This window comes from Ochlerotatus camptorhynchus, unplaced genomic scaffold, assembly GCF_037179485.1.
Source record: "Ochlerotatus camptorhynchus isolate MF236.1 unplaced genomic scaffold, CSIRO-AGI_Acam_v1.1 ptg000033l, whole genome shotgun sequence".
Taxonomy (NCBI): Eukaryota; Metazoa; Arthropoda; class Insecta; order Diptera; family Culicidae; genus Ochlerotatus; species Ochlerotatus camptorhynchus.
The window spans coordinates 3,879,121-3,904,091 of record NW_027040524.1 but is presented as its reverse complement, the minus strand read 5'-3'; the positions used below and the strand labels follow the sequence as shown (position 1 = coordinate 3,904,091).

General features: G+C 36.5%; 1 protein-coding gene across 2 annotated transcripts; it reads left to right on the top strand.

Moving 5' to 3' along the window:
• Positions 1-47: 47 nt before the first annotated feature.
• Positions 48-20,144, top strand: LOC135709142 (protein prune homolog 2). Of its 2 annotated transcripts, none has more exons than XM_065231365.1 (5): positions 48-123; positions 3,129-3,777; positions 13,792-14,510; positions 14,582-14,692; positions 19,531-20,144. In XM_065231365.1, exons 2-5 carry the CDS (start codon positions 3,166-3,168, stop codon positions 19,649-19,651), a joined length of 1,563 nt encoding a protein of 520 aa, XP_065087437.1. In that variant the 5' UTR covers positions 48-123; positions 3,129-3,165; the 3' UTR covers positions 19,652-20,144. The 2 variants fall into 2 exon arrangements, with proteins under 2 accessions (XP_065087437.1, XP_065087430.1); XM_065231358.1 differs by lacking the exon at positions 48-123 and adding an exon at positions 2,648-2,864.
• Positions 20,145-24,971: the final 4,827 nt, after the last annotated feature.

The window sequence follows — 24,971 nt, the reverse complement described above, 5'->3', positions numbered from 1 at the left end:
AACACAGTGCTATATAATACATATGCGTTAGGTATTCTCCATGCTCACCTGTATGTATATTTGAACAGCTTATCGTAGGCTTGACTTCAAATGTTCTTTAAAGTCTATCTAATCTGATTCATGGTAGGTAAATTTTTATTAAAAAGAGAAAATATTAAATAAGAAAGAAGTGGTGAAACATTATAAGGCAGAGTCCAAATAGAAATTGATTTTCGAGTTTAGATTAACGAATTAATGAACTGTTTGAAAACAAAAGTTGGTTTTATTTTTATATTAAGTACTGTATTGAAAATAAGTTGTAAGCAAACATTTCCTTCTAAAACCGTAAAAAAAAAAAAAAAATTATAAAAAAAAAAGTTCTTCGATTATGTGTACCAACCATGTGTCCTTCTTTAAATCTTAATAAAGAAAAACAAATTAATAGATATTCTTTAAGCGACTGGTATTATTTTAGATTTAGTTCCTCTTATAAGGTTCCCGACAGTGCATTTTCGTGGTTTTTGAACGCATCGTTACAGTATACTTTTTACTGTTTTGATTTTAGAACACTTAATATCCTTTTGAAGCTGTTCTTTGCAATTGCCATTCAGCATCAGCAATCGACATTCAATAGGTTGTAGTTGTAAACAAGTTGAATTTCAACATAATTGATGTCAAATTAGGCCAAAACAATTGAAAAATGTTGTGTTTTCATCATATCCTTTTCCGCGGATGCTAAAGTTACTAGGATAATGAAACAACATAAAAAATATTGTACGATGTGTACAAAAAGTGTAACAAACCTGTTTTGTCACACTGTCCAACATTTATAAGAAGACCTAAATCTAAGATCATAAAAGTTCCTAAAAGAACGGTTTTTGTTTGTTTTTGTGATGTTAACTTCTTGAGAAGGACATGGCATAAATAATTGAAGAACCTTTTATGATTTTAAAATATTTTTAGTGGATTTGTAATGACAAATTTGATTGCAACTTATTTTTGATACAGTCCTCATAGTCACTCAAAAGACGCGACGCGAGACAAGACACAACACATTATCGTTCTTAAAACGTTAAAATAAATTAAAATGTACCTTTCTGTCGACCGGTTTTGTGCGTCATGCTGCCCATCTACGGGACAATGTCCGACTGGTTACTCTGGATATTCATACTTTGCTCCGTACACGTCCATTGGCGTTGAAGAGAGCTCTGTAACTCTTTACTCCTATGGAGAAATCTCATATATAACTGTCAGTCTATGTGTGAAACATGGCGGACTTTTTCTTATTCTCTCACTCCAACGCAAAACCCCATAAGTAACTGTCAAAATGTGTGTGAAGAAACGTCACTTCGGGACTGGTGTCCAGGCGAATAACGAAGAGAAGGGAAGCTACTGGATTCTCAGATTATTCAGGTTGAAAAGTCAGGATATACTGGAAGTGTCATCTTCATTCATCAATGGTTCAGCAGTATTGGTGATATATAATGATTCCCAGCCGTTTAGATATTACTTGTTTTTATTTTAACTGAAAACTCCGTAAATCGCAGAATCTCTGAACTGTCAAAAATTACTGTCAATTACAATTACAAGTCAATAAAGAAATTGCTATCTTTATCAGTAATTTATTTGTTTACATTTGTTTTTGCTGAGATTTTCAATAAATTCATCAATAAAGTTTATTTACTGGTAGTAATTTTTATTTGGGGACGGAGATTAACATATTTAGCGCTTCCTGTTGGTTCGGCCGGTTTGTGGCTCTCTTCGTGTGCCGGATTGCGTGTCCATGTCTGGAGCTCAACAAAAGGCAATGTCAGTGAATGTTTTTGCTCAAAATCAGAGAAACATCTGGAAGCCGATGCAGGAGTGCATATACTGCTCAATTCCGTGGAAGTTTCTGCACTCCTGCGTGGGATTCCAGATGTTTCACTTATTTTGATGAAAGTTTACAGTTTTTTTCCTTGATTTGTTTTTCCTTCGACCTTGTTTTTCATGCTGAGCACCAAAGCTACCGACGCCAGGGAGGCAGCTCCCACACCTGGACTCTACCTATCGACCCATCAACTCATGAACTCATAACGGCTTTACTTCCCCTGAAGGAAGGCGTGATCAGAGATGTTATGCCTCAGATCATCCCGGTGGTGCCGACTGTTATTGAACCCAGGCCCTTCGGGGTGAGAGGTAATCACGCTTACCACTACACCCCTATTTTTTTAAAGTTATATTATTTAATTCTTCATGTGTCAGCATTTCTTAGAATTTTTAATTTTCTCAGAATAGAAAAAAAATGTACATTTTTATAGGTTACTAATTCAAATGAATGGATAGCCACATCTACCAAAATGAAAAATTATACAATGGATTCATACCTAGAAATTCCTTTACACATCTTTTGAGCATAGCTCATTGCACTACCGAACCTGGCATCAGAAGGGCAGTGTTGAAAGTGTTATGCTATTTTAGCATCATTTTTATGCAGGCTGCGTTCTGGTCGATACGGTTTGACGTTCATTAAACATAAACAATACATACAAGAAAGACCTACATGTGTATCATAGCATCGCTTATGTGTTAGCCGTAATGAGAAAAGTGTCAATGGAAAGGATAACGAAAAGACGATGACATATCTACCTGTGAAGATCATTCGATTGAATGGACGCGTACGAGTTGATACATTTTGTTTATGAATCATTTGCATTGAAAACATTGGATGTTAAGATGCAATGAGTTGTTAGTGAAAATTTGTTTTCCACGCTGTCGCTAAATAGATAGATGTTAATAAAACCGTTGATAGAAGGAGTGCTATTCATAAAAGGTGGAAATCATATAGTGACTGTTTACTGAAAAGGACAAGCATCGATATCTGCAGCGCTCTATTTATAGATGAGGTATGCTCGTGTACATGTCTTTGGTTTTGTAATTTTTGACTCGCATGATTGAAATCATAGATTGAATTCAAATGAATAATTATTAGAATGGTGATGTTGTCAAAAAACAAACATCAAGGTTTCAGAATCAATTGATTAGGTTTTATCATTTGCACATGATGTCCTTGAATAAGGAATTTTACCTGAAGCTATTGCATATGTACATTGGTAGATATATGTAAAAAATATGAACAAAAAATGTTTCGTTTTGCTTTCAATTTTCAGTCAAAACTTAGAGGAAAGTCCAGTATCGGACAACAAAATGGACATATCGGAAACAACTACATCTCAGGATTCGCCTCCCGGTTATTCGCCAGAAGTTGAAGAATGTAATGGAGGATACAAGCAGAGTCATCGTGGTAGTGACATCACCATTGCTCCTGAAGGAATGGGATCGACTGTAGCGGCCACCAATGATAACTGCTGCAGCAGTAGTACAACGTATCAGCAACATGGAGTGCTAAATAAATACTTTGACAATCGCAATGAAGAGCCGATACAGGATGATATGCTTAGTTCGAAAACGGGGAGCCGCATTACCAATAGTGGATTGACGCCAGTTAGTAGTCACCCGTTGATGATGATGTCACCGACTGGGAGTGAGTCGGATTCATCGGAACTAGCTAATATGAATAAGAATCACGAGGGACTACAAAATTATTACCAGTTTCCCGATGTCATCCCGGTTAGTGAGCAACCACCTCTACGTTTGGCCAACCCACACCCAAACAGGACTGAGAAATTGACGAGCACCGGTACCACTTCGAAGACAACAACTACAACACGGTCGACAACTTCGACACTTGATGTGATAAATAACATAGATAATGCTAATACCATGAAGAAGGCTTCCCTACTGCGAGATGCAAGTCCGGTAAGTAGTTTTTGGTAGAATTGTAATAGACATTTTGAAGCAGTGTCTAATGAAGAGGGGGATCGCTTTTCGGTCACCTTAAAATTTATTTTAGTCTTTAGCAAAGTTGTAGCTGAGAAAATTTCTAATTAAGTACTATGACAAAAGGGTAGATCGAGGTGAGCTAACCGACCAGTTTTCCAATAGTTATTTTTATGTTAACATTAAAGTTCCAGTGAGATTTTCTTTCTATTTTTTTTTTCATTTTCCCGTTGAATCGTATTCAGTGCTTTGATGGTGGATAGTCACAGATATTCGACTACTACTTAGCACCAAACAACAACGAACAAAAAACAATTTTTAATAAGTACTGTCACCTGGAAAAGGCGCAAATGAAATTGGATTACGAGAAGCGGAGTCAGTTTTTAACTGGAAAGGCGCAAACGAGTTTATGCTACGTTCTGGCTATAGCTGATATCATGTCACGTCACGATATAGGCTGCTTCGAAAATTTAGAGCCCTCCTAGTTACAACGTATAATATTCCGACAATAGTTAATGATAATAAGTTAAAGATAACGTGATAAAGAAATATATGGAGAACTTTATTTAAATTTTTTCTATTAGTCGAATTACTTCGATATAATCTCTGATAACTCAGAAGAATTCCTGATCAATTTGATATTATGCGGGAATATATAGGAACTCGATTGCAATTTCCTATTAGTCGAAGGTTTTCGATATAATTTGTGATAATTCAGAAGAATTCCTGATCAACCTGATAACGTGGGTAGATCACCTTTTCGTGGTTTGATACGGGATATAAGATCTACCCCCGATTCCTAGTCCTTACTATTTCAAACTAGGCGAACATGATTTTTCAGTAATCAAAGGAACACATCTTAGTCCTTGTTACTTTTTATACCTTATTGATAGTGACAAGACTCGGCTTTGTCCACCGAGGATGATCTTGAAACAAGGAAAAACTGAGTTAGTTAGTCTTCATCTATGTGATTCCTAATGTTCTATTCGTTGTTCTCTAGTTTGAAGTGTTTGAGACTAGGGTTTTGATGCATGGTCATTATCGGTGTCATTCCTCAATTTTGTTGCTAAGGAATCCTATTTTTACTGACAAAGGGATGTGCCTTTGGAGGGTGTTTCCATACTCCGAAGGGTAAAAATAGCGGGACCTTTCAAGCATAGTCGGATCCTTGCGATAAATACAAGAACGACAACTGTAAAAAAAATCGAATACTTAATCATTTCTCAATAGTGATGGAGTAATACGACATAAACTAAGGACACTGGATATACTAAAATAGATCAAATAACTGGTCGCAGTAGTGTTAGGTCCCAGAGGAAAAAAAAACTGATATGATGTAATAATAGGCTTTCGACATGAGAATAATTTTTGATCCATTTGATATGATGAGGAACTCGATATGGAACTGATATGGAGAACTCGATTTCACTTTCCGATCAGTTGAAGGCATAGGCGTAGCCAGGGGGCAACTGCCCCCTAACTCAGATACTAACTTGATTTCATGTATCTAGAAAAAAGTTTAAATTTATAGTTTAACCACAGACAAACAGACATAACACTCGAAAGTTGTTCATCGAACAAGCATTTAACGGACAATTTAAAAGTATCGTAGTTGGTAGTACCACCACCTGTGGCGCGCATAGTCAATTCCCTTGCGTTTGACGTTTACACACTACCGCCATCTGTTCAGCGTAGTGCCCACCACAGTGTACTCAACAGATGGCGGTAATGTTTTAGCGACGATGTTTTACAGTGAAAACTATGCAATGTGTTATGTCTGTTTGTCTGTGGTTTAACTAGCTTTTGTCAACTTTTTTTTTTAATGTTCATCTTCCACATTTGTTTGAGTTTCCCAATCAGATTGAAGTTAGATTCATTATTTCAGAACACTCGAAAAAAAGCAACACTATTTTTTCTTGCTAATTACAGACTATGGAAATCCTCAAGATTCTTGGTTTTTGTTCAAAGACTGAGAATAATTATTCAGATTTTGAAATTTTACAATATTTCGTGCTTTAAATCCAATATGAAACTTTGAATTTTTTCTCTTCCATGAAACTCTAATGACTCTTATACTTTCCCAAGAATCTGACATATCGAAATATTGTCAAAGTGCTTATAACTAGCTTGTTTTTTAACAATCTTGCACATCAAAGATTGATAATGTTGGCTAAAGTTCTAAAGAAATTTTTAGCTCGAAAGATAATTTCAATGGGATGTTATTAAATATTAGGGAATTTTAAGGAGAACCCTTGCTACATTCTAAGAAGAATTTTTACAAAGTTCTGAGGAAATTTTCTGGAGTGTTCTGAGGAAAGTTTCAAGAAAATTAATAGCAAACTTCAATAGTAGGTCGGAAATGAATTTCAAAAGGTTTCTGAAAAATGCTTATAGGTAAATCTGAAGAAATTACCAAAGAAACTGTTATGAATATAACAAGAGTATTTTATACATAGAATAAACTGAAGTGCGAGGTTTCATGAGAATACCAACAATAATGTAGAGTGAATTTCAAAAAAATCAGTAGATGGTGAAAGTTTGAAATTGTTTCTAGTGTGTCAGAAAATTTACTTGTGAATATATATTTATTATCACAATTGAGTGGAAAACAAAATAAAATTGTCGATTTTTGCGACTTTTGTGATGGTCTAAAAATGAACTTTCCTTAATTTGTTTTCCGTCGATCTTGTTTTCCGTGCTGAGCACCAATGCTACCGACACCAGGGAGGCAGCTTCCACACCTGGACCCTACCTATAGACCCATCAACTCATGAACCGGGGACCAACGGCCTTACTTCACTTCCGAAGGAAGGCGTGATCAGAGATGTTATGCCTCAGAACATTTCGGCGGCGCCGACTGGGATTGAACCCAGGCCTGCAGGGGTGAGAGGTAATCACGCTTACCACTACAAAACCGGCGCCGCTAAGCTTTGGACAATTTGTTACGCAACATTTCCCAATACCCCCTCCTTCCCCCTTCATGTGTTACGTAATTTGTGCACGATGCCTAATTGGGCCAACAACATCATCGGATAGGGGCAACTATCACCTTTCCGAAAGTGGTATTGGTTTGCGTGAGCGTACTTTGGTTCGCGTGTAAAGGGCATTAGAAAGTTTGTTTACAAATGCTTTTGTGCCGTTATCAAATGTTATGCCTGAAAAGAGTGAGTGGTGGCCAAAGTTGACTCCTGCACTGAAAAATTAAATTTTAATTTTCAAAGTTCAATCACAGCTAGAATGTCAATATGATATCCAATTGTAAAATGTAGCATTATATTACATTGAGAATGGCTAATTTTTATGTTTACTGGCATGAGCGAGATAAAATCTGGGGGATTATTTTCAGCGCAGGCGTCTACTTTGGTGCAAAATGCGCAATACAAAAAGTGCGAAAAACCTGTTTTGTCACACTGTCTAAAATGTATACGAGGAGCAAAATCGAAGATCATAATAGGGGAAGTAGCCCTATTGTTGCGGTACGTTAGCAGCGTTATAAGCCTATTGTTGTGTATGGAGGTCTCCATACACAACAATAGGCTTCTAACGCTGCTAACGTACCGCAACAATAGGGCTGTTTCCCTTAGTACCTAAAAGTATGTTTCTTTTATTTATTTTGTGTACATTACATACATATTTGAAGAACATTTTTTCGTTTTAAAATATTTTTCATGTAAGAAACGATTTGGAAAGAAAAAAAATAATATCTACAAATTATTTTCGATACAGTCCTAACGCATCGATAAGAACATATTGGACACGTTCGTTTGTTTTGATTTTACAAGGAAAGTCAGCAATGACAACTGTCATTGTTGGATTCTTTCAACCTTGTCCTTAAGCCGCGCGAAAATACACTGAAAATAAATATCTAGTAGGCTTGGCAAGCAACCCGTGTTTATTTTTAGTATGTCACAAAATAGTAAATATATCCTCGAATATATCGTCAATTGAAGTAACCTTTACCGTATTGTTTTTAAATTACCACACTGAAATCAGAAATCTACTAGTAGAAACCACTATTTATTGCAGTTAAATAAACCATACCTCAATTAGCCTGGGTGGTATGCAATTCGCTTCTCCCATTTCAAGATTCGATTTTTGTAGTAGAGTCAAACCCACAGCACTGACGTTTTTCTTTTGCTGATTACATTTTATGTTTTAGCGGTGCCAGTGGTGTAGTGGTAAGTGTGATTACCTCTCACCTCAGCAGGCATAGGCTCAATCCCAGTAAAGCCGTTGGTCGATAGGTAGATTCCAGGTGTGGGAGCTGCCTTCCTGGCGTTCTGTAGCATTGGTCAGCACGGAAAACAAGATCGACGTAAAACAAATAAAAAAAAATGTTTTAAAATACCATGCATAGGGGAAATGGATGTAAAAATGTCCATTAGTACTGTCCCAATGACGCGTTCATCTAGATAAAATTGATAAATAGCAGATTTTAAGCGATGGGCCCAATTTTAGATCCATAGGCCTACATTAGAGTCATTTCCCCTATGGTATATTTCTGAATACGTGAAAAAACTAATGACAACCGTATTGCAAATAGAAAAACTTCATCCTCATGTACATTGAAAGTTTTTTAATGTTTAAATGTTAGTATTTATTCGCGTGAACACTGAATAATACCACTAGTAATATCAATTGCTGAGATGGAATCCCAGGCAATAAAAAGAAATTCGAAATTGCTGCATTTGTGGTAAGAGTAGGTATAATTTCATTCGCGAGATGAAATGATGGATTTGTAAATAAATTAATTTCAGAATTTGCCGCCATGAATCTGCCCTACACAGCAAACAATAAGGAATTTTACATGACATGTAAACCAAAACCATCTTAAAATTACTTCTATGATTTAATTAAATTTTTAATTTTTTTTAATGATTTCCTGCTAATGGTTTTGTTGCGGGTTCAACTATAGGGAAGATCCTGCGGATGGAACAATATATTGTTTTGATTGATTCAATATGTAAAATTGTTCTAACAGCTCACCTCAAACTGAAAATTAATTTGATTTAATTCAATCTCTGATGGTATGATCCCATAGGATTGCATTCTCAGTTTTAATCCTGTAAAAACATTGTTAACATTATTTGAGATTGCAAAGAAATCTCAATATGTTTACATTTAAAAATTAGGATTTACTTGTCATTCTTTCCGATGCTAGTTTTCTGTTCATATTTGCTATCTGCAATTGAATAAAGCAATTACAATAAAACGTAAAAAATAGTTTTCTTATCACAAACTTGAAAATACATGCAATTTGACAGATGATCTGATGACCGCTACGAGTATAGCTCCTCGGTGGCGTGCATATACTTGGATTTTTCAATTTCTACTACAGTTTTTTGCTATGCGCAAATAAGTTTGTAAAAAGTACTACAAAATGAAGTCGATTAAGGCATGGTAAAAAGTAGAAGGGTTACCATATCAAAAACTTGAAAAGGACACACTTAGAAATAACTAATTTTACACGTGACGGAATCCATCTTTGACATAAAGGATCAGACGTAAACAATTATTTCATGTAAAATTAAGTGCTCCGAGACTGAAAAGTTCGTTACTCGACGAAAAGTACGTTTGATTGAAATGAATTGCGCGTCTGTTATGACTCATTTTTATGTCAAAATTGACGCTCGTATATGTCAGTCTCAGAGCACCTAAATTTACATGATTTTTTCTAAGTGTGGAGGACATTTCATTTAAGGTTTGGAGACTAAGGAGGACAATGATTCCTTTTCTTAACATTAAATGAGGACAATGAGTTTTTATCAAACGTTTATGTGCGCTATCACAAAATTCTCGCGTAACATTTGAAAAGGGCCTATCCTCGCTAGTCGATTCTCTTTATCGACTTTCTCTTTGGTTTATCAAGGCAACATAAACGAATTTCTCGCTAAGCTCGCCGCACAGTTCGACAGAAAATGATGTTAACCTGCGCCTGAAACAATACACTGAATGGGAAATTCATTTGCAGTCGGGTAAAGAAAAAAAAGGAAGAAAGAGAAAATCTATGAAGAGCATCGATCAACAATGATAGGCCTTTTTCTCGTGTTGCGCGAGAATTCATGATTTGCAAAGGTTCAATTGAGATTTCCAATTCAATTTATCTTCTCGTTATACTTATGAAAAATGCATCAAGCTAGCCTTCATAATTCATTTTTGATACTTGGAAATGATCTAGTCTAGCTGATTTGCATGAAAACTACTACTTTACAGCCTTAAAACCATACCAACTTTTATCATTTATAAAAATCATAATACATGTCATCACTGATAGAAACCAACATGGAACATCTAAGCAACACGTTAATTTTACCATTGATTCAGCATAGGACTCTAAGGCCGCTGCCATAGTGGGAGCGAAAAGGCGTGATTAGCGTTCTATACGAAAGAATTCCTATTATTGATATTATTCCTTACATTCGATTTCAGTATGCCTCTTCGGTCTCAGTATGGCAGTGGACTAAACAAAATACCTAAAATCCCATAGAACCAGAACGTCAAAATCGAATACATGGTGCCGTCAATCACATTCAATCTGTGTGGCGGTGTTCCATTTGGTGAATTTTAACTTAAATTTGACAGATAGTAAATTTTCAAATAAACCTGCTATTGCACCAAACTTTTTTCTGGCAAGCCAGGAAGCAATTTTGACAAACACCTTCAACAACAGAGAGATTTTTGAACATTATAATTTATTTTCGAAATATCAAATTTTAGTGAAATAAATTATAATGTTCGAAAATCCCTCTGTTGTTGTCTGATTTTCGAGATTTTTTTTGTCGAAATTGATTCCTGGTTTGTCTGAAATAAGTCTGGTAGAATAGCAGGTTTATTTGTAAATTTTCCATCTGTCAAATATAAGTTAAAATTCACCAAATGAATCACAGCCTATAAATGTAGGGGGGTTGACAGCTGTAGTATACTCCTAGTACCACCATCAAATAAGCTCTGCAAACAACGCTCTTTGAAAACAATTTTATGAATATGTTACTGGAAAAATTGCAAGGTTTAAAAAGGAGGACATTTTCGGGCAAAAGGAGGATGTAGAAAAAATATTGAAAAAGGAGGACATGGAGATTGAACTCGTGAGAGCTAATTTTCTCACAAATTTGATTTTATTGGCTTTCTGCACACTAACTTTAGATTACTGGAGTCAGTAAAATTTTACTGGGTTTTTGAATTGCGGATCGCCCAGTAATCATCACAGACATAATTTGCATTACCGAACTGTCCGTAAAGTCAATCTGTCAAAAATAACTGTTCATTCAGTAATTGGTTCGAGTTGCGTATACTGGAAAACCCAGTATTTTTTTTTTGTTTATTTTGCTGCAATTTAACTGACAATACAGTTATTTGGTTCATTATTGTACCGTGTTACCCAGTTACATTAAAAGTTTTGTCAGGAGAAATGAAACTAATTAATTTCAATAATAATAAGATGGCCAGGAGGAAAATCATTTATTACAATGTTAATTGCATTTTATTTTTCTCATAAAATCATTCCAAACTACGGAGAAACTTTTCGCCCGTAGTTGTTATGTTTCCCACCCCCATAAAAACTGACTTAATGAATACAAAAAATTGCTTGTCGCTTGATCGACAATCTACGTTGAAGACAGTCAACGACATGCACAGCATATGAAAACATTCCAAGAAATTCCTTTTCAAAGGAATAGTGACGTTCTTCCAGGAGATAATTCCATCGGTGTTGTCTTCAGGGAATTTTCCACGGACGTAAAGTGTAGGAGTTTCATGGTTCAATGTTGGTATAGGGTCATCCATCTAAATGAATTGAAAATAATTTGGTCACAAGCCATAGCTAAATCATGCACTATACGTACTTGAATCCATTCAACGATTCCAGCCAATGGATTATCGTTGGATGAGCTCTTGTCGTCATCTTTGCTTCGCTTCTTTCCTCTGCTTGGATTCTTCAATCGGATGATTCCCAATGCCCGTATGGTGTCTGTGAAAATAGGCATTAGTTATCAATTGCATTGATTCTACATTTAAAAACTTAAATTACCGTTAGTAACATACTTCAACGTATTCGGATAAGCCACTAGCACTTTGTTGCACCAAAGCTTACTCAGTTCCGTCATGATATAATTCATGATGTAATTCAAATTTTATCAGAACTGCGCGCTTAAACACTTGCTCCCGAATTTTACTGAAGCTAAAATTACGGCGGGAATAAAATTGACAGGTTAGAGTTTTACAATTCGTGGTCGGTAAAACAAGGTGGCTATTTTGCTGACCAGTCGGTAAAAAATAAAGACTACTTTGTGCACAGTAATTATTTTTACTGACTTTTAGTGAAATCTCGAATATTTGGAAATTACCGACTTTCTCAGTAAATAAATATTCTGTGTACAGTATTTTGCATCAAACGATACCGAAGTTCAGTTTATGTTTTACAGAACGTCGGTTATTCACCAGATTTAAACTGAATTTTCAGTAAATATTTCATTTTACCGTGTAAGCCCAGTACAAAAAAATACCGAACAACTAAATGCTGGATTAGTGTGTGTGGACTGAATATACACCCAAAGCAAATTATTCCCACTTCTCACAAATTCTGTTCCCATGGTATACAGTGTGATAATTCAATAATCAATAAATTATCTCAACATTTAGTGGCAAACCATTCATAAATTTTGGTAACATACAAAAAATTCTATAGTCCACATTAAATTTCATATGTAATCGCCGATTGAAACACTCTTTTCGACATCACTATAAGGGTGATTGATTCAACGAAAGAAAAGAATCGTGCGGAATGAGCCGAGGAAAAACTAATTGCACCAATATATTCAGGCCTACAATTCCATACCTTCTATAGACAGGTTGAGCCTTGATAGCTAGCTGCTTGCGGGAACTGATGTCCTTGACCAATGTCCAAATAATACTCTATAACAATTTTTTGGTGGCCCTGAAAAGGACCGTTTTGTAGTGATGGTTGAGTAATTCTGAGCTGGGTGCTCAATACGGATGAGGCTGTCGAGCTGTATGTCGTTTGGAGCGAGGGTGACACGCTTGGCATAGATGACGACAGCGACTCACAAAGAGCTACTGATTCCGATCCATAGCATAGCGGTGCAGCTTCTTCCTCCTTTGATGGTTGCTTATGTGGACTCTGCAGCTCGTTGCCTTTCGTTGTTACTGGAGAACAATTTTCAACGCCACACGCCGAAAGGACTGCTACTGCTGCTACTGCTGCTACTAATTTCGACGACCGAACACCACCACACAGTGGTGTGGTCGTTGGGAGCGTGTGGTTCTGAGTATGGCGATGAGTGTGCAAAATATTACGCAATTCCATGCTCCCTATTCGCACGCGCCCGAAGATCGGAGGGGAATGCCACTTCGACTTGTTTCGTCCACTTACTACTCTCTGACGACTGTGCTGGGGAAGCAGCATATGCATGTAGGTAATTGGTGGATTTGTTAGTTAATTCGACGCTTTTGGACAATGCTGGACATTTCCCAGTTTTTCAATAGTTTTTTTGTTAAAAATCAACATTTGGAAGCATTGTTATCGATGCGTAGCCATATTTCTGATCGATTGGTGATAAAATTATTGAAATTGGACCAGGGGAAGCTGAGTTATAACCGTTCAAAATCTTTCTTAATTTGTTACATGTTCCATTTTCGGTTTTCACAAAGTGTACCCCCATATAGAAATCAAATACGTAGTCCTACGTCAAAATGATTGCAATTATTGCCTAGCATGCCTTATTTTCAGTTGAAACACGTAGGTACATTGTGTATAATTTAACCCTCTGATATGGTACGTTCTACCATGGTATTCGTTTCCGTATACAACTGCTACAGATTATCTGGAGTTGTTGCTGAGTTCACATATAAAAAAAATGAGTTAGCTCAGCTAGATTTTCCATGTCATAATGTTAGAGATTTATTGAAACTGTCCGAACAATTTGGGATACAACGTGGCAGTTAAGTAATATATATTTTCTTGCTTATCACTTATAGGATTTTTTGAGCAGTGGATCAGAGCAGGATTTGTCGCAGTTTCAAGCGTCGGTTACGCCAACCTTCCAATCGGTAGCCTTAGTGCAATCACAGTCGAGTTCTCAGCTGCAGCAATCGTTCCAACACAATTCAATCTCACCAAAGCTGCACCAGCGAAGGAAGGTTCCCTTGTCTACCGATTTGCTGGTGGATGACATAAGTTCATTGGAAGAAACGATCTCCAATCATAGTGTTGACGATTTACAACAAAATCTAGTGTCGTTGAGTCCATCTTCGTCGATTTTGGATGATAATGGCTTCAATGTGGACATCGATGAGGATTTTTTGGAAGTACCCGGAACGCCTAAGAGTCATAGTGGAAGTAATGCACCATTACCACAGTATTCAGCTCGTGACGAGGCCCGTGATATTAGAAATTGGCAGAAAATTACACTGCCAGATGGAAAAACACGTGAAATAGATATGAAGGTGATTGAACCATATAAACGGGTGCTATCCCACGGAGGTTATCTGCAATCCGGTGGGCACAATGCTATAGTGGTGTTCAGTGCGTGCCATTTGCCTGATCGTTCTCGGGCGGATTACCATTATGTAATGAATAATTTGTTTTTATATGTGGTAAAAACTCTGGAGCAGTTAGTAACAGAGGACTATGTACTTGTCTACTTGCACGGAGGTTCCAGCAGAAGCAATGTGCCCCCATTTCCGTGGCTTAAGAAGTAAGTGATTTAATTAGAGTACATTAGTATGGTTTTCTTAATTTTGTATGTTTTCTTTTTACATCTTCTAGGTGTTATCAGCTGCTTGATAGACGGTTGCGGAAGAGCTTGAAAAATCTTTACATGGTGCATCCGACATTTTGGCTGAAATCAGTCGTTTGGATGGCTCGGCCTTTCATTAGGTGAGTTGGGAAATCTTGATCGATACTGATTATATTATACTATTATGTTGCTGTATATAAGGCATCCCTTAGCAATCAATATATAGTTAAACGCCCATTATCGAGGAGTCCTTATATCATTCGTTAACGAAGGAAGGACCTTTTTAATCATCCCTTAGACAATTAAATTGAAGGCTTTATTAATCCTATTTCATTAAAAATCCTTAAGAAAAAATCGACAGGGTACCCCTCGAATAATCATCCATCATTGAAATTTATAATATTTGTTACGGACGAAATTTTAAACATTTAAGATATTAAATAAAGCCGTGGGTCAGAACGATGAAAACCTCATATGCCATAATGGGACCACACCATAACAGGAACGTATAGCCATGACTGGTACATCTACGTTATTGACCGCTGGTCTTAATACCAACAATGATTTCCTAATCAATCTGGATCTTTAAACTATCATCACAAATCTCACTAACAATATCTATATATTCGCGACAAATAAGCTTGCTAGCTATGACGCAAACAATGTTGCATACAAGTTCATGAGAATGTACAAACGACAAAATGATCCGCCAGCGACTGTGATAGGAGATTCGCGAAATTAGTAATATTTGAAATAAACGATAAATGGGTGAACGATGCCTGGGAATAACGATTTACGTGCCTGGGAATACGATTTACGTTGTTTGTGGTTTATGAATTTGTATACTGGGTTACCGACGCCAGGTAGGCAGCTCCTACACCTGGACCCTACCTATAGACCCAACAACTCATGAACCGGCGACCAACAGCTTTACTTCCCTTTCGAAGGAAGGCGTGATTAGAGATGTTATGCCTCAGAACACCTCGGCGGCGCCGACTGGGATTGAACCCAGGCCTTCTGAGGTGAAAGATAATCACACTTACCACTACACTAGAACTCTTCTTGAAATCCCCATTGTTCCTTTTTTAAATACCTTTAGTTCTACTTTCACTTGAAGGTTTTCTCACTATCTACTTAGAATTATCCTCAAAACTTGAATTTCTTCAGGTCCAGATCTTTGGAATTATTCTTAAAATTCACTCCCCATGCAATCCTATTGGAATTCATGATTACACGCAGAGAAATGGTTTTTAAGTTCAAATGGATATATTTTTGACTCAGGGCCTAATATATTTTAGACATTGTTTCAAATATATTATTCGGTTAATTCAAAGAAAAATATTTTTGAATCAAGAAACCGGTTGTAGAGTCAATAATCTGTTTGTTGATTCTAAAAACCATTTTTTTGATTCAAAAACATGTTTTGTTGAAATAGTGATACAATATGTTTGAATCAATAACAAAATACATTAGGCCCTGAAACAAAAATCCATTTTTCTGCGTGTACATACCCAAAGTATGAGTGTACCCCATTAGGCATAAATACGTTAGGCATACGGACGTTAGGCATACGGACGTTAGGCATAATGGACGTTAGGCATAAAGTCGTTAGGCATAAAGTCATTAGGCATAATGGACGTTAGGCATAATGGACGTTGGGCATAAAATACCTTGCTGTTGTGCAACTCTAGAAACCTGCTTAACCTGTAAACCTGTAAACAATGCTTAAATTAGGCTTAGCGTTGAATAAAAAATGATACAAGTTAAACAAACATAGTTTATTTAATAAGCACAGTTTGGAATCCATTATTTATCATATAATAAGTGACGTATCTACATATTTACTTAGATCCATGATAAGTAGCGATAGTGGTTAAGTAATCTTACAATGAAAACTCAGCTTAGTTTTGAACTATATCTTGAAATCAATCGCATCTAGAAATAAAAAAAATCACACATTTAATGTAATATATTCTAACACACATATTGCAAAAGTCAAAGACGAAAAGGTTTTCCTCAAAGAACAGCTCATGAAATAAAGAATGGTGAATTCTGTGATTTTTCATTCAATAACAAAAAAACAGCCAAGGTTGAATAAAATATGATGCCAAAGAACAGCTCATGAAATCAAGAATGGTTAATTCTGTGGTTTTTCATTCAATAACAAAAAAACATACCTGCTGCTTCCAGGATTTCCTGCCATACTTTTCGATACAACGATTCTGATTTTGTTGTCATAAGAATGAAAACTAGCGGAACCGTCTGCTGATGTGAGGGAGCGATACTTCCATGAACAGTGACGAGTTGCCGAAACAAACAAGGAACTGTGGCAAACGTACCATCGGTAACCCAATACTTTGCCTGTCCAAGACGTCGCAAGTTTTCATGAGTTCCAAAAATTAAGGCTCTTTCATTATTGTCACCGAAGTCAGCAATCAATAGACGGTCTCCATTATCATCCTTCTGGAATTCATCCGGTAGATTATGCCTAACGTCCATTATGCCTAACGTCCTTTATGCCCAACGTCCATTATGCCTATCGTACATTATGCCTAACGTCCGTATGCCTAACGTCCGTATGCCTAACGACCGTATGCCTAACGTCGTGCACCCCTCAAAGTATGGGCTGCAAAATAATAGGTCAACAACCTGGAATATGCGTGATACCTACCTTTAGTCCTCACTAGTTCCTACCTCACGATTCATATGACTGCAAAAGACTACTAGTTGAAACATGGTAATCATTATCTATTCTGATCGTATGAACAATAAGTTCACTTTTCCCATATAAACTTCAAAGAGCTAGTGCAGTATGAGATTGCAACCAAATGAGCTCAAATTTTGGGAAAATTTTCAGGATCTGATTTAGATGAGAATGAGATTGGTGGAGCAAAATCGATACTTTGAACCAGCCTAATATATACACTGGTGGATCCTCCCAATTTTAAGATTCAAAGATATTCTAAATCATGTATATTTGGAGGACACATTATGATGCTACAATATGAGCCAATTGCATCATGTATGCTGGAGAAGTAAATATAAATGTGATTTCATCCTTCGAAAAAAAAAATTCAATTCAAAAAATGTATTGGAAATTGGTCATATTCGAGCATGATTTAGCATGTCAAAAATGTATGTGGCACGTAAATAATCAAAAGTTAGTTTAAATAGCAATTAAAATTGTTTTTTGCGTAGTTTTACGGATATCCAATCGGTATAATTTCTCAAAATACACGTAAATCATTGGTTGATAATCGATGTTCATCTAGGAGATGTATACATTTAGGCGTGATCAAGGAATAAAAAATATCGCCTAATCACAAAATGACAAGCGGAATAGAAAGCAAAAATGATATAATCTTCTTCCTTTTTTTCATGACAAACAGCCTTTGCAATGTAGCTCGTGCTCAGAGCTCAGAGGAATATAAAATACTCCTGATTTACATAGTTGGAGATGCTTAACGTCAAATATCAGACTTAAAGTGGCCATTTTATACGATAGATGATGAGATGGAAGTATAGAGTTGATAGTTCCGTTATAGTAAGGCAGTGTGAAAATTGTATTGTACCCGAATAGAAATTTACATTAGCCCAACGTTTGATTTTGATGTCTACATCAGCATCGAAATCAAATGTATGCCTGATGTCAAACATTAGAAAACATTATGATTTAGTTGTATTTAAGCAACGTAACATGGTGTATACATCAGAAATTTCGGAACAAAATTTTGCCATTCTAATGTCGGTCTGACGTCAAAAATTACAAATTACATCGTGATGAAGTTTGATTCTAATGTAACGTTAGGTTCTGTTGTCATTGGATGTATTCTGATGTTTTATCCATGCAACAAATTACATCGTGATGAAGTTTGATTCTAATGTAACGTTTGGTTCTGTTGTCATTGGATGTATTCTGATGTCAAATTTTACATCGTCAAGACGTTTGATTCTGATGTAACGTTTGAGGCTAATGTATTTTTATGTACTAGGACGTCACACTGAAGCCTGAATACATTAAGGGTACAGCAATACACGTTAAAATTTAATGTATTGAAGATGTCTGCTGATGTTTCCTACATTACAATTTCTATTCGGGTAGTATTGTAGAGAGGAAAGCGAGCAACGGACAATTTTGAGGAAGGTACGAATCGGGTTGATCATCCCCTTAACCAAACTCCCCCGCTGAGGAGGGATGGTGAGGGGGAGGATCACTTATTTGTTCATGTATCTCCGATGTGCGGAAACAGTTCTATCGATTGTTTCACACTCAAGTCACCTCAAGTCTGAAGTAGACATCTAGACATCTAGGTTTGGAAATTGCAGTTATTGTTGCTTCTACCACTGTATGTGCTCCTGTCATCGACAACTTAACGTTTTCATGAAGAGGTAGGGGAGGTGCTGCTACTCACCATTTCTCCTCAATGGGGGATTTTGTTAAAGGGGATGATCAACCCGAATCGTACCTTCCTCAAAATTGTCCTTTATTCGCTTTCTACTTTCTATATACAATTTTCACACTGCTGTACTATGGCGGAACTATCAACTCTCTACTTTCATCTCATCATCTATCGTATAAAATGTCCATGCTTAACGTCAAATATCAGACTTTAACATTTCCAACTATGTAAATTGTAAACTTCAAGCATGAAATAATAAAATCATGATTACAGTTTCAGTTTCATACAATGCATGATATACGTCATTTGGGCAAAGTTCTGAAATATTTCACCACAGTGTTCAATATGGTGCTGCATGGAATTTGCCCTCCAAGTTTTTCACAAAATAAAATGCCGAGCTGCTCGGTGGTGTCTTTTTGGTGAAAAATTTAAGTGTACACCTGTATAAAACATTCCCAATCGATAGGTCCTTGATTCGCTCTAACTCGACAGTTTGAGTAGTAAAGTTCTTGTAAAATAAGAGAAAGAACAAGAGCTATAATCAAGCTTACAACCAAATTTGCTTTTTCTAATTACAGTTCCAAATTTTGGCGCAAGCTAGTGTACGTGAAAACACTAGGCGAACTATACCAGTTGGTGCCCGTCGAAAAAGCAGCCGTACCGGACAAAGTGAAGAACTACGATTCTCGCCATTCCTAACTTCAATCGCAACTGATCCATAAAGATGCCAGAGACCTTCGTTGCTATTGTATGCGGCATCACACAGATTTTCGTAGTCATCGAAATTTTGACATCAGTTGTAGGTACTCTTTCAGCTGACATCTGCAGAATTGCAATGCAGGTATGATCTCTGTTTTATGTTTTACATTTAACTTACTACCGAATGAAATGGACCTAGTCAAACAAATAACGATACTGTTAACCGTCAAGCCGAAAAGAGGACATCTTCATCGTTAGGGGATGAAACTACTATACGCAATTTATAAGCAATGATTTCATCGACAGCACTTAGTAGAACAGTAAGAGCTTAGTTTCACTGCAGCTCATGCATAATACCTAAAGAGAAGAACGGTTTTTAAGTAATACTGAGTGGGAAAATGAATAGATTTTTAAGTGATATGAAAAGGTGTGATTATGTAATATATATTTTAGGAATGGACTCTTCATTACACTAGTAGCATTTCCGTCGGTATCATCGCATTTAATGTCTAACATTGATCAGTAGATAGGTTAATCACTGGAACTTGGATTCGTGCAGAATTGCGTATTTTAACTAGTATGACAGTGTTTCATGTTATTGATATGTGAGAGTGGGCTTTTCTTTTACACTTCGTTTAGACTTGCAATATATTTCCATGAAATTATAGACTGCGCTCGATTTACCGGTTTTAGGTCTATTGGATTTTATAATCGAAAATTGCTATCGTTTGACCATTTTAGGTTCAGTATCATATTATTATACACGATGCCAAAATTGAGTACTCAAGGGCTTTGTTTACTAACGTTGAAGAACCGTGGTGCATGAAATCAGCAATATTTAAACCCGCCATTTACTCTGCGCTCTATCGTAACACTGCACAATTGCTTTTATAATTAACTAATTTATTAATTTATTATCGACCTATTTCAGTGATGTAGGACATAAAATAAAAATAATATTTGTATCAGCCATCAGGGATGGAAATTATGGAGTAAATAGCAAATGAAATTTGTAGAAAATTGGGCTCAGTTCGATTATTATGGTGACACACAAGAAAAATTAAATTTTTATTTCTTTTATTACAATAGGGGAACAAAGTTTGGCATGTTGGCAAAATGTGTAGACACCCATTGGAATACGATAATAATTTTTAAAACAAGTTTGGTGACACTCCTTCGATGAAGTTTTGGATGCATTTGCGTAAAATTTTTGAGATACATTTGCTGCTTTTCTTGACGTAAGGGTACCAGTATTGTCTGAAAGTCGTGTCTCTGAGAAAACGAAAGAGTGGACCATATTGTTAATACAATACCTATGTTTGGTAATTGACTGCAAGCGGCATAGTAATTTTCGTAAAATTGCGCCGATAGTATCCGAGTATTTCAAGGAACGCTTTAAGTTTCTTCTCATTCCGTGATAAATACCAGCTTTTGATAACCTTAATTTTATCAGCATCCTTAATCAGAGATCCTGAGTTCGGTATTTCCTCGCTTTAATACGGAGAACAGTAAATAAAATGATCAAATTTCGGGAATTTTATTTCAATGAAGCGAAAACGGTAAACATTTTTACCGACAGATTTGTAAATCAGCTTCATCACTGACGTCGGTGAACGATTTCACAGTGAAAAGCGTCAAATCCACCATATTGTGATTTGCGATCGGCTCTTTTGATATTGCGAGACTATTCAGAACATGTAAAATTATAGCTACGAGTTGACTCAACACAAAATGACTCCGTTGCACATCGTTTTCTAAGAAAGAGAAAGCATAGTTGGCTATCTCTCGCTCAGTCTTGTAAGCGGTCACGGTAGTCGACACATTTTCTGTGATAATTGACTGCCTTTGCCTCCGACACTTGCAAAACAAGCTATCATAGTACAGTACCAAACTAAAATGTCGTATGACAGGCTCTGTCATACTGTCACGAATGTATGTATTTTAGTTTTTCTCAAAATAAGACCTGCTGATGGTGTGCTTGTGTGAATTCTGAAAATAGCAAGCAATGATGTCCTAGTAATAATATTTCTGATCAGAAATGGTTTGATTTACACCAAATTGAGGAATTACAAAGAAATCACACATGTCATATGATAGCTATTTTGATAATTTTATTTTAGCTCGAATGTTATTCTACCGCTCGTGTTGTGTGAGAGAGACGACGGTAGAGCATGAGTGTTCGAATACAAACAGACTGTCGCGCACGACAACGAATCGAGTGTAGTAAAAAACGTCAACTGTTTCAACGCCTGCTCTCGCTACTCGTCGCAAATGGCAGACACGAAGCTACGACTGCCAGCAGTGATGGAAGCTTCGGTTCGTGTTCGGGTGTATAGCAAAAATTTTGATTCTCAAACTCTCACCCCAGTTTGGTGAGAATTGTAGCTGATGAATTTTATCAGTATGATATCAGAGTTTCTGTGATACAGCTTGTAATATCATCCGCGGTTGTTTGCTTCTTGATTTTTGTTCACGATAATCAAATAAGATTATACTCATTGGTGAGTTTTGATCTTGTTATTTTCCCTACACTAGTCACTGGGCAGTTTTACGCCTTTGAAAAATAGGAAAAAAGTGGAACGGAGTTACTTTATGGTGTAGTTGTCGCTTCCACCAGTCTCCTTGGTTGGCATTTAACGCTGCCAGGTCCAAACCAACCTGATCTATACAATTTGTGGAATTGGCTTTATGTAAAATTCACAGTGTAGTTCGTTTTTCACTCGGCTTCCATTCGGCTTCGCACGATTCGCTTCTTTCGTACGCTCAAACACGCTCATAGTCACGTCATAGCATTTTTTTTCAATCAGCGTTTGCATAGGAAATTTATTATGAATTATAGAATTTCTGTATGAAACCAAAATTTATGATCGTTCTTCCGCTGAATGTTGAGATAATTTATTGATTATTATATTATCAAAATGTATACCACAACAAAACCACCTGCCGGTGAGTTTTTGTCCATTTTCAAGAAAGCAGATATCATAAAAATACAAGCGCTATCATCATGCAAACTTAGCAAGGATTTGCTGAATTTCATATTTCGCAAATTTACTAACGTCGTGACCAGCCTCTCTGCAATATATACATTTTTCCCTCTACCAACACATACGAGAGGGCTAGATCTCCACACCTTGTATAGACCAGGTTGGGTTCAAACGTTGTTCCGAGATTTTGATTTTTCGCATGCTTAAATGTTTTTAAAAAATCGGATTTTGATGCCATTTGTAATTATAGCATGCTATGGTCCATATAGACATATTTTAAAAATGTATGTATTTACACCAAAAATTGTGGTTTTTTTTAAGTAGGCCATTCGATTACCTATAGCTTAAAACGGATAGTGTGATTGGAATCAAGTCTATAGGTTGTATCGTTGTCGGTAAATTGTTAAAAACGTACTGTGTTAATCGCGAAAAACCGTGTAAAAAAACCGCGTAAAAAAACGTGTAAAAATACTTCAGTGTACTTCGTCAGCATGAACCTTCTTGAACTTCGTCTTCTTCCTGCTTCCTTTGCTCACTGATGCTTCTTGATTAACTATCGTTTCTTTGTTTTTTTATGTCTGAACAATTTCCCTCTTCGTTGGGGTTCTACCCATTCTTCAGTTTTGATAAATTATCACGATAGGCACTACTTCACTGTCCTTCCGAAGAATTTGTCACTGCTAGTATTTTAGAGGGCTTTTACTCTACTTGACTCTAACTCAACTGGATACAACTTTCGGTTTTGATTTACAACCAAACATTGAATCGTGCCAGCACCACCAAAACATACTGCTAACATATTGCTGAAATAGTGTAAATTCTTTCAAACAATTGACTCTACACATCGACTCAATTGAACCTTGGAATTGAAATCAGTAGGACGAAGCAGGCAAGATTTTTTTTTTAAATTCTTTATTGTAGAGATTTTTAGCCTATTGGCTAGTTTATCTCTAGGTAAGAAATTGAAAGAATGCTAAAAATATCTATACTTGTGGATTTATTTTCATAATGAACTTTTTAAATAGCTTATTTTCATTCCACGATCCACGTAATCTACTCGATCTACCTGTGACCATCTAACAACCTAACATCTATGCTAAATAGATGAGGTCAACTGGGAACAGTTGATGTCGGCGCGATGTCTTCCATCTAGTTGTCACGCACCAGGATCCAGGTTGCAAGTTGCTATCAATTACGATGAGGATGGAAGAGTGCTGAGTTGGTTGTGATGATGTCTCACCATATGTCTTCCATCTAATTGTTACGTACTAGGATTCAGGTTGAAATTTATGATGATGAAGTGTTGAGTAGTTTGGGATGATGCCTCGCCTGATGTAGGCGCTGCATGGAAACGTCAACTTGGGATGGCCTGGGTCAGAACTGTTAGCTTGGGATATCATGGGACATAACTCTCTATCGAGTGCAAAACCGATTGTAAACGAAAGAAGTGATCAACAAATATTTAGGCTCTGAACCATTTGGTGGATTTTAAAAAACTATTGGTTAAAATATGACAGATGGAAAGTTGTCGATTAACCGTGCTATCCAAGGCTGTGTTCCAATTGGTGAATTTTCACTTAAATTTGACAGATTAATTTTTTTCAAATAAGCCTGCTATTCCAGCAGACTTATTTCTGACAGACAAGGCATCAATTTTGACAAACGATTTCTCGGAAATCGGCCGACCAACAACAGGGGGATTTTCGAACATCTTAATTTATTTTCGAAGTGTCAAATCTAAGTGAAAAATTTCCAAATGGAACACAGCCTAAGCAACCGGTGGAAACTAACGAAAGCCGTTGGTCCCCGGTCCATAAGTTGATGATGGTCCAGGTGTGGAAGCTGCCTTCTTGGCGTTGGTAGCATTGGTACGCAGTACTGAAAACAAGATCGACAGAAACAAATCAAGAAAAAAAAATAGAATCGGTGACTAAGCCCGTTTTTGACTCAGTGATATAAATAATCAGTTGGATAAATAGCAACCTTTAGAGATTTGTGGAACACTTTTACGTTTATCTGTAACAAAAAACCTTTTCTCCATATTTATACCAGTTACATATTCAAACAGTTATGTTTAAACCTAGGGATTCTGTCTACAAAATACTACTCACTTACGAATGCACTCAAAAACGAGTCAGTATGGAAACATGAATCACTGAGGAATCAGCCACACTTCTACACTCAGAAAAGGCTACGGTTAACTCAGCTGTCATTTTTACTTGTTTCTATATTCAACGAATTTCATATTCGCAATTTAAAATGAACGGATTCTCGCCAAAGTAACCGTTTGTTTATGATGTCACATGCGTTTGAATGTAAAAACAAATGAATAGTGG